Genomic DNA, 11,500 nt, shown 5'->3' with positions numbered 1-11,500 from the left:
CTATGTACACTGCCGTATGATAGTTGCCCCATGCCTTTCTGATGCTGATGTAGTTGTAACGCAGACTGATTCATTATAGGAACATGTATCATCAAAGCCTCATAAGTCCGAAGAGGGGTTGTAGTGAAATGTCGTTCCCTATCCGGATAAGCCTGCAAACTAACCTTTTTCACCCGGCGCGCATTTCATTATAATGTCATTGGAACTAGAGTTTCTGTCGTTTAAATCGTCGTATATCAACGCGTGAATAGCCGCACAACAGGCATCAGCCAATACCTATTTGCGGCTACCACTAAACCCCCTTTTAAAGACGACTCTTAATTTACATAGTTCCATTAAAAATGCTTAGGATACAGATTCACTATTAGCTCTACAGGCCCTGTCCGTTTTCAACGGGATAGTATGTCGTTCAGCAGAGGTTCTGTCTACACTGAATAACGAAACTTTAAATTTTATGTCCTAAAATTTCGTGTCCGGTTTGAGCTCTATGAAGTAGAATCTACATAAGAATAGTAGACACAACGTAACATCAGACTTATTCCTATAATCGCAGTGCACTGAGGCAATCCAGTTGTTACCAAAAAGAAACAGAACTTGAACTCATAAAAGCACAGGCCAGCTACGAACATAAAGCTTATGACGCTTTGAAAGGTCACTGAAAGTCTGATTTTTAGAGATTGTAAGTACGACTCCGTCGCGGCGAATATTTTGAAACAAAGTCCAGTTATTCGTGACCAAAAACTAAAAACAGCATGTGTAATACGATTGCATTTACCGGGTATAGACACATGCTCTATAGATCAGTCGGTCGTACGTTTTGATTTGAGCTAATTATGTAATACAAAAACAAGTGGTCATTGTTAATACTAACACGGACGTTATTATTCAACATTCGTTTAACATCCGTGATATAGAGGGCAGAAAATTTACAGTATACTCCAAGAATAGATAATGTTTGACTCTTGGTAACCGCCGGCTGGGCAATGTAAATGGACTGCGCATTTCGTCACGATGTAACGGTTTCCCATGGACACATCGTCATACTCGTGACTTCGTTGCTCTTGCTCGAAGTAACGCCGGCCAATTTTTTTTTCATAGTATTTAATAAATTGTTGGTATCCTAGTACATCAGTCAATACATGCTGTCTTCGAAGATTTCGAAGAGGGCGGTCAACCTGCAAACATTTAGACCAGCAGGTTCGTGGCGTACCATCAAGGCTCGGAACACTTTTGTCGATTTTGTCTGGGCATCCAAGATCCGTAGCGCATAGTTTTTCGCAGTTTAATTCCTTCTAAGAGCTTCTTGCGTACCCTCTCTTAGGCGTAAATTCTGAACGATTTCACGCTTGAAGTTAGCGTTATTCCCAAATAGGCAAATTTGTCCACATGTAAGGCGACTTGATCAAAGTGAATCAGACTTCGCTACCGAATGACTATTACTATATCCGGTTGCTTTAGTTTAGTTAGTCCGTGTATTAGTTGCCGCAGCCATTTTAGTTGAAATCGATAGCGCTTATTGCAGATCGGCTATCTTTATATAATGGATAGTCATCCGCGTATGTTACGACTTCACTGATGAGTGTCTACTTGTTATTCGTTGTGGCAGTATGCGACGTTTATTATACTAGAGCCAGTTTCCCTAGAGAAACCCGTTTGTCTAGACTACGGATTGATGTTATTGAACCGTAGTACAAGCTTTTCGCCCAAAGTAGTTCTTTCATCGAAAGCTCATAAACACAGTATTGTTCTTTCCTTAACAATACGCTTTCAACATCGTCTGAGAATGTTGAGCAGGCTGATACGATCGATCGGTTTGTCCGAAATTCATCCGGCAATGTTTCTTTATAGCCGAGATATGGCACAAGTCGGTGTGTTAGAAGAGTTAGTAGAAGCTCATAAGTATTAGTTTGTTTTAGTTACACCTCGCCAGGGTGATACTTCTGTTGGTAATCTTTCGCCCTTTGGGATCAACGACAGTAAATCTTCGCTCGATGCCGTTGGTTTTCTTTTGGCACTCAAGCAAGCATTGGATAGGTTCATCCAACATGAAACCAGTAGAACTGCTTTTTTTGAACGGTTTGTCCGTTCCATAGGTTATCCAGACTCGAGGATCTATTGATCGCGAATCGCTGCCTTGCTTCGCGCAGATCTTGCACCGTGAAATCTTCCTTCAGCTGAACTTGTTAAGACCTATATCCTTCTGAGACAGAGCACTTAGATAATAGGCCGACAAGTAAGAGATGGTACTATGCGACGCGAATATATTGTTGTAATGGTTGCCTAGACACTTAGGGCTTATGACACAAGCTGTATCTACGCTTCGCGTGTTCCGCAACCAGTCGTTAAAACTTTAGCCCTCCTGCTCGTACTTCGCTTATTTTAATGTGTGCTTGTGAGTCTTCTGAGCGGCATAGACGTTTGTTCCAGAACTATACTATGCTGAAGCTATTCCTTAGCTTGATACTGTAGGACTTTGCTCCTTAGGCATTGTCATTACATGCTGTAATACACAGTCCGCCTTTCCTGACCTTCCATCTTCACTCCAAATGACTCGACCTACTTGGCAGGCAAAGCGGTGTGCGTCCTAACATCTGAGCTTTGATCGTACGGGGATACTGCGACGGCAGTTTCTCCTCTACGATTCTATCCCAGTTTTTTCGGCATCGTGCTCTCTTTTTGTGGCGACTTATTAACTATGATTCCCGATCAGACTGAAGCGTATGAGTGATTACTTTCCCTTTGCTGAATTCACGACCTCCGCCTGGAAATCTTCTGCTAATTACAGCTTGGTTCGTTTACTCGAAAGTTCCATCAAGGGTGTAAGAGGCAAAAGCAGTTCTGCCGTAAGGTCGGCCTTTGCAACGGAAGTAAAGACATTAATCACAAAACGCACGGACTTACATAGTATACGTGAGACGCTTGGTCCAAACGTGTATTGCTGGTGGCGATCAAGCGAGAAAATAGTTATTGCTGCTTTTTCGCTCGGTTCTTTTCTAGTGTAGTCAAAATAGCAGCCCCCGGTGGTCCGACGAAAATTGAAAGCGGGTTATTTCAATTCAGTAAAATATATATAACATTGGAGCTGTTCGCGCGTGCTTTGGCGTATCTTGATATTCCCAAATGTAAGTCTCTCTGTATCCACTAGGCCAATGTACTTTGTGAGTTGTTCGACGAACAGTACGATCTATCCTATTCGATATGGCCTCACATATCTAGCAATAATATTAATCTGTTCTTCTGCTTCAATTAGAAATATTTTCCTCCTACCTACTCGATGTGTGTACAATACAAACACATCGCCACTGGGCGGACTCATAATACTTAAGCGCGCGGCTGAGCTGTAAACGACGTAAGTTTTGCAGGATAAAAAATGTTTTAGAAGGGATAGCTATATATTTCTTCGAACGCAGGCCTGGAAAGACGCTTTAGAGAGGTCGCCTAATATCTGCAATTCTACTAGATGATTTTCGATACTTTTCCTTGCTCTGCTTTTGCAAATCGGAGCTATACGCGGGACCTAGAAGATCCAATTCTTATAATCGTCGCGCTGGTCTCTTGACGACATCACATGGGTACCTTGAGCGGCCCCTTCAGGCTTGCTGTGTCCTTCAGGTTTTTCCTTATACCTACGACATGGCCTTGCATGATTCGTAGAACTAACGTCCAAAACAGCCGAACGTGGCAATCTCGATACATTTTAATGCGTGAATCAAGACCATTTAGGTTATTTTGCGAGAAAATAACGGTGCTTTCTGCTCGTAGACCCTTGCCTCGTGCTAAAGGTTAAGAGGAGACGTCATGACTTTACTTCGACTTCCTAATTTACAAATAGATAGTAAATCAAGGTTGTTCGAACATACAAGCTCTATCTACTCAAGATCACTATGGTCAATCGGTTCACTAATGATAATTATTATTAATATAATCCTTTCTCAAATAATTCGTATTCCCCTGGCAGATTAAAAATAGCATTTATCTTCCAGTTATATGGAAGTGGTAAATAAATCAACAACAGTCTGTGCGTATATCTGGAGAATATATGAAAGCAACGAAATCCATGATGCAGTTTATGGACCATACAGTACACAACATAGAATATATAAATAATCAGGGAAATAGGAGACACACGGAAACGATCTGCCGTATATATTGAACGTTAAATATTTATTATATGCACTTGTTTGACAGGTACCCAAGTGGAAAATAAGGATGCTATGTTTTCATGTGCTGATGACACCGATATAATCCGTATTCCACTAGAGATTTTGAAACTATAAGGATTTTACAACCAAACATACTGAAGTGGAGTGTTTATCTTGAGGTTATGAGACCAGTTGGTCGCACAACTAGACACAGGAAGCCCTGAATTGAATTTTTAGAGTCGAGGTAAAGAACGCGTCAGTGTTACTATCCTAAGCTGCGATAAATGTCATTCGACAGGAATTATCTTAAGTAGTAGCGGGGTATAGGCAGACCTTTTTTATCGAGATACGCTTTATGGGTGCTCGACGAGAATGTATATAAACGATAATGTATTTTTAAGTCAGTGATAACGTACAGATAAGTACATTTGACGGATATAATTTTTTTTCAGGTACGAAAAATTTTTCACAGTGCAGTTAGCTTTTATATCAAAAGCTTTCTTATGTCAAGCAGTAGAACCAGCTATAGAACATTTGGGCCCATGCAATCGTACGCTCGCTTACATACGCCTGGCTTCACAAACAATCAACTTCTAACAGTAGTCCGTAAGATCTAACATAAGTAAGGAATTTTGTATAACTAGTCAATTGAAACCTGTTCCACCTTTAGTAAGATCGCAGAGGGCCTGCGCATCTGTGAAAAAAAAAAAGACAAGCAAGGTCTTGGCTGTAAAGTTCCTACATTTCGTGAGGTTCAGCTTCTTCAGCAGCGAGTGACAAAACCAGTAAATGGATAGTATTATCCATTTTTTTGGGAAAGTACCGGTAAGAATCTTCATGACGGTGATCAGCCTGTCAAGAGTTCCATATCAGTTTGCTGCAAACAATCAAATAGATTCCGTATACAGATGTAACCTCGGGAGGATCTAGGGCAGCAAAGTTAAGTCATCAAAGTTCTGCAAACTTGAAGAAATCAATGAGCAGTAAAAAGTGATATAATGCTAAGTGTTTCTTATCTAGGGATGCTCTCTTTATTGGTATCAGTTAGGACGAACTGACACCGGATCATAAGTAGTTGTTTCAAACAGAGCTCGTTCGTCATAAAAAACGGGCGCAAAAAACTACATGACCTAATTATTAGTTCTTCCATCGGTCTAGAGAAATTATCGTTCATCAGGAATCACCAGCCTAATGTTCTCACACAAGTTTTTCGACGTCCTGTTGAACCATGAAAAAAAATATCCATGCATTTATGTGGTGCTAGACTGAGCAAACAAAACAAAAATAGGTGGAACGCGATGTGGCGGAATGGTTTAGAAAGACTCTACTGAACTTCTACCCTTCGATATCGTCGTCCTGCTCGGCATTGGCGGTGTTGCCACCTCTCTGACTCGCCGGCGGTTTGGCAGCTTCACCTTTTCCTACGACGGCGACGTCACACTTGACGTATCCTTTCGGTCCACCGCTCATGTCGTCGGGATCCGTAAGCACCGCCCACTTGTGCCAAAATTGGTGGTCTGCAATAGACGGTCACTATCGTCAAAATAAAGGGCATTGTACTCAATCTCCGTCAACAGCCTCGAAGCATTATCACTGTTGTTTCTAGTTTTCGAGTAGGCTAATATAATCAGATAATCATGTACATGTCTGCCGTACGGATCATACAAACATGTTTCTATCTATTAAGTGTCCACCTTAGTCCGCCTTTATAGAAAGCTACGGGAACTGAAAATTGTACCTAAAAAAAAAACAAACATACATTATTTTATGCTCCATGATACTTATTCTGTGAACAGTTAAGTGAGACTGTATTGGTCAACCCGACACATGAGTTTGATATGCCTTCTATGCTATCGAGCGCATTAAGGTGAGTAATGACATTTGTATCCTTTTGGCGAACATAGGATCGTTGTCGACTAAATAATCACTGTTGCGCCTAAAAGCACTAATACCAATAATCCGAGCTTAAAAATTTTTCGTGACCCGGATAAACAAGGTGGCGAAGGTTTACTGCCTAATTCTTTTATTTCGGCTGCAGTAAATTGAGATGCTTTTTTTTTCTGATTCAATAAAATCCAGCTCCAAGTCGCGATTTACCCACCGGGCTGACGGAAGATCGTCGCAACATCGAGCTTAAAGCTTCCGATAACTTTACCCGAGCGGATGATGTTGCGCGAGTGGAGGGCTGTCAGGGTGACCATCTTGTCGAACAGCACCGCCTCCGCGCAGTGGAAGTCAAACACAAAATACTGACATTCAAATAAAGCCATAATGTTAGAATAGAGTAATGGCTACGTAAGTTTCTTCTTTCCTATCATTGTTTGCCCAAAGAGAATAAAAAGTGACTATTCTGTTCCCTATAACGAAATAGATCGGGGATGTTCTGATAATCAGTACCTCGTTGTAGTAAGGGCAGTTTGTCGACTCCTTGACGGAGGTATATTTCCTCTGATCGGCCACCTGCACGCAGACAACGGGGTCCATGTTCAAGCCGGCCAGGTGACGTGCCTCGATGATAGTCACGCAGATCTGTCGAATTACGAAATGCGACAGTAGACATATGCCAGCGCTTTGAGAAGAGTGTGAGAAGAGCGACCAAGACTATGGGATCCGTCAGGCTTTGTTTTGCCATACTATGGGCACTGGGATTACTGCAATTTGGTCTATTGATGGATTACCTTAGCTCGAGACAAAGCCCATTAGGACAATGTCTTATTTTTATTAACTACAACAGACCACGACTCTCATCGTGCTATAGATTCTAATTAGTACGTGTGTAGCAATAATTCATATGTAGTTTTTAGCTACATTTACCTGGAAGTCCTGAGCCTTGAGGGCATCTCCCTGTAGGTCAGCGGGCCGGGTTTTCTTAACGAAGACGGGACTTGTAATGGCATGCGCATCGTCCGTGTGGGGACCGAGGCGGCCGCCCGCAGCCCACATCTGTAGGGTATTGTCACTCATGTGCCTCAAAATACTATGCGCTGAAGCATAGTGTTCGGCGCCCCCGACTGGACCCGCTGGACCCATAATCCCTCCAACTGTCAAACTGCAGCCTTCCGCCTTAGTCCCATGAAAAAAGGTCAGAAAAAAGCGGAACATACAGAAATAAGTTGTTGTACAAGCAGCACAATAGTATAGGCTACATGATCCCCATAACAACCATGGAGCATGTAGTTGAAACATCTTTCTGTAGTAACTCTGCATTATATTTATCTAGATCCAAATGTAATTGTCTCCTAACCCGAGTGGCCTTTTATTTATTTCTAATCTACCTGTTCAATTTATTCATCAGGTAAATTCTATCTAAAATAAGCTAGTATATGAAAGCATAGGTTCCTTCAAGGCGCACAGCGTATAGACACACTGTCACTTGTTTATGGTTGGCTGTACATGTACGTCTTGACAATTATGTCATTCGAGTTGTACACATTTTGAGAAAACAATCTATATCCATAACTGCTATTTCAATAATTTCACGTTTCAAAAACCAAGAAGTAACTTAGTTAGCAGTTAGAAGCTAACCGAATATGCATCTTCCATATGCCGTAGTTCATGCCACTTTTACCCCGCTCAGTATCTGACAGTGGACAGTGACACGTAAAATAATGTCTAGTAATAATAAACTTTCTGTGTATCTATCATTCTCTTCAAAAACACTATAAAGTAAGAGCACAGTTGGCCGGCCGGCACTAAAAATAACCTCAGAGTTTGGTAGCGATACAAGTTGTTTAAATAATAGGTAACGGCGAGAGTTTATTATGTAACAATGCGCGTTGTCGACGACAAGGCGTGTTTGGGACAAGTACACGGTTATACGGGACCACTTATCTACGTTTTTAGCCATTAAAAAAAAAGGAGCAGTTTAGCCTGGCTAGTAGTTTGCGAGCATAATGCGTATGAAAAGTATTATCTTCAGAGAACAAAAGGGGGCGCAAGAGGCACCCTTTGCCTGAACACAGTGTGTAGTAACCAGATTTGTTTGGTACAATAAGGAATATCTGCATGAAGAGCGTGCAACACTTCTTTACGACGCAAAAGATGTGGTCTATAATTACAAATAAACCGGCTCATATATATTTCAGGTGCTTAGTTCTCAACTTATATCGAGCAACTTGAATAACCAATTTAACTAGCTAGATTCAGGCCATTTTTACTAAACCACAGACACAAAACGCGTCCGCCCTAAGGCTGATGCAGGCTCCGTCAGGTTTTTCTCCACTATCTCTTCTCATCGATCTTAAATCAGTATAGCCTTCTGCAATAAAGATAGCTTTATACGCTATACTTTATAAAATCATACATAAAAACAAAAAAAAAAGTTCCGTGAGCTTAAATGGACGCCAATAACATAACTAATGAAAGTCTACGGCATTAAACACCATTTATCAAACATAGGGACGTTAACAAACCAAATACTTTCATCCAAAAAGGCTGTCAAGTCCAGGTTCGGACGTTGTACATCAAGCATACATTTATATATATCAAATGCACATCTTTTTGATTATGATTTTGTTTTTGACCATAAGGATGTTTACTGTGTAGAGCGAAGTCTAGTTTACTTAGAAACAGTACTTCTGCTAAATGCAGCAGTCGTTTTGTTTTTTTCTGTGTGCTCTGCTCGGTAGGAGTTTTATCAAAGAAACTTGAACTGAAACTTCACACCCACCGAAAGGATAAAATCAGTGAGTTCAATGGTTCTTTGGGTATTCTAATCGTCTGCTGACCTAATAGCTTCGTATCAAGCCGTGAATCGAGCACTCCGGCTGAAACTATATATATCTATCTATATATATATATATATATATATGTAAAATGAAAAAATCGATAAAAACACGCTTCGAAACTTATTGAAACGTGTTACATATGCCTATTCTCGTACAAGTAAGATCTAATATTAATTTTACCATATGACAAATAAGCTTTTCAAGGACCCCACCGTACTGTCTTTGGTGGTATTTAATTTCTGTATCAGATACATTCGATAGAAAAATGCTCCCTTGTATTCGCCAATGACTCGCCGTTGGAGACGAAGATCTACAATCTTGATATTATACCAAAAAATTCAAAATTAAGCTTTCAAAGCCATTTCCAGCGTGAAATAAGGGAATTGTTCTTAATGTGTTTTCCTCCGGAAAAGTTTATCGCATGCCTTGCATGGCCGTATAGAGCACAGATATCGCGTATCCTACATACGAAGGATTTCGAGGCACCGCACTATATGAGTAGTTATATATTTCTCAACCCGTGTCAGGGAGAAGATTCCTGACACTGCGCTGTCACGGCCCATTTATTAATGGAGTAGCTTTACAGATGAGAACGCGGCGGACCCTCGGTGGGTCATCATACGTCATCGATTCTGCTTGAATTTCACTCGCTACGCTAGTCGCGCGAGCTAGTCGGCACTCGCATACGCTAAACAATACAGATCGGAATTAAGCAATAGTTCAATTTAGGCCATTATGGCGGCTTTGAGTAAAACATTGTACAGACGATACAATATGTCAATGCCGGTACCATTTAGCCAGTTGTCTGACTTAACCCAGACCTGTTGGCAAGGAAGATATTAAGTAACAGAGGCATCGAATTACGCTGATATACGAAAGGCTAAATAGATTCAGAGGGTTTAATTGTAGGAGGTTGTCGTTGGTGGCGAGGGCATTTTCCTCGTCGTCGCTTAGCAGTTACCACGACTGCATAGACAAACGAACACAGTAAAATGGGGCTATTGATTTTCGCGGCGTTGTACATACGAGGCACTTAATACATCGTTTCCAGCAATGTCTACTTATGCTGATCTGCATGACGCAGAGTTCAATTGTACGCTTATAGAACAAATACCGCGTAGTACAATAGTATAGTGTACGTCTAATTCTTCGGTATGATTCACTCAAACGGTATGAAACGTTGCCTAGTTTTTTTTTCCAATTGAAGCGAGCACCATTATAGTTCACTAACACTTTGACGGTAACCCGGTTATCCTGCTTTCTCAAAATCGACAAGTTCGACATCATGTTGAAATTCGGATGAGTTTCGTATTAAACAGTGGTCGAGATTTTGAAAAGATTGCACTGATAGCACACTTCAGTCGTAGTCTGTAAGCCAAAACCCAGAAACACCCGCGTTCAGACGAAGATCTTATAACTGAACGACAATTGCTCTTTGGTGATGTTCTGTTCCTGACTCCATTTTTGCGCAAATGACGCCAGATTAATGGACATTGCTTTATCGTTGGCATTCGATGAATACGATCATCTTAAGAATGACTTTATATAATTTTTCAACAAACTCAGAGGCAACGTTTGCAGCAAGCAACGTACTTTGTTTTGCTTAAATTAAAAAAACCTAGACGGATATATAAATAATGATTGTCAAAATGTAATACAAGTTGAGTCACAAAAAAAGTCCAGCAAGGACGTTTGGTGTCAGCATCGGGGTCGCCTGAAGGCCAGCACTGTCGATGACTAGCTGTGAAACAACCGGAAATAACAATTATCTTTGCAGGCCGTTACCATAATCCGCCTTTCCGTTCGCAAAGATTTACAGATTATATAGCTGCTCTTAGCTATATTTTCATGTTGCGTTTTTCACTCAAGTTTAGTACTGACGCACTATTTCAACTTTTATAGAAGGCCGCAGCAGCCTGTGATCTTGCACTGTGCAACCTGAAGGATGTGCCTGTCAAGTTTATTTCTCACACTCAACCCCATTCATTAAACACGGATCTACATGTGAAGTGAATTGACTTCAGTAGAATTTTTGCTCGCTTCCCGAATGAAAACTAAATAAATTGTGCATTTTATTCGATCAGAATAGAACCGTACGACTTCGTATGCATTAATGTCAACGTATTTGGCTACAAATCAATAACCCTGCTGTCGATGGTCATAGATCAGAACGTAGCTTCTTGATGCATGTGTGATTTTTTTGAAATTTTTTGCTATTAAGTTAACGAACGTCTTCGTTGTCGAAGTGGTCACATTCCCATATAAATTTCTACGGCAGGCTAAGCTATTATACAATGTTAAATACAACTGTGTTTTTTTTTTCGAAGTAGCTTCTCCGACCGACTTGACAGGTACAGTCCTCCTCATTCCCTAGCTCCGTTAGCTAACAGAGAATAATTTCACAATGTAGAAAAATCGCCCATAAATGATCTAATTCTAGTATAATTAAATTAATTGGGCGATTGAAATTAGGCCCAAGGTTAAGCCTGGTCTCAAATCTTGATTTTCTTCAATAATAGTCTAAACGGAGACATGTAGACCTGAATAGCATTCTAGTTAACCAACAAACCAAGTTACTGATAATCGATGTTCCAATTAAATCGCAGTAATTCGGGCTGTTCCCGAAGATGA

General features: G+C 40.8%; 1 protein-coding gene across 12 annotated transcripts in view; it reads right to left on the bottom strand.

The window, feature by feature from the left end:
* mfr (ferlin family C2 domain-containing myoferlin misfire) overlaps window positions 1-11,500 on the bottom strand; it is a 90,105-nt gene that overhangs the window by 42,776 nt on the left and 35,829 nt on the right. For 11 of the 12 annotated variants that reach the window (XM_086978768.1, XM_022790513.2, XM_022790511.2 and 8 more), the window contains 4 exons: window positions 6,957-7,205; window positions 6,540-6,671; window positions 6,244-6,391; window positions 5,482-5,659 (listed from right to left, as the gene is read on the bottom strand). In XM_086978768.1, coding sequence (XP_086834894.1) covers window positions 5,482-5,659; window positions 6,244-6,391; window positions 6,540-6,671; window positions 6,957-7,205 — 707 coding nt within the window. The remainder of the gene's footprint in view (window positions 1-5,481; window positions 5,660-6,243; window positions 6,392-6,539; window positions 6,672-6,956; window positions 7,206-11,500) is intronic. The other variant, XM_086978773.1, reaches the window with a different exon arrangement.

The sequence above is a fragment of the Varroa destructor genome, unplaced genomic scaffold (genome assembly GCF_002443255.2).
Source record: "Varroa destructor unplaced genomic scaffold, Vdes_3.0 BEIS01000002.1, whole genome shotgun sequence".
NCBI lineage: Eukaryota > Metazoa > Arthropoda > Arachnida > Mesostigmata > Varroidae > Varroa > Varroa destructor.
The sequence above is the reverse complement of the archived record's forward strand: the minus strand, read 5'-3'. Positions and strand labels throughout refer to the sequence as shown.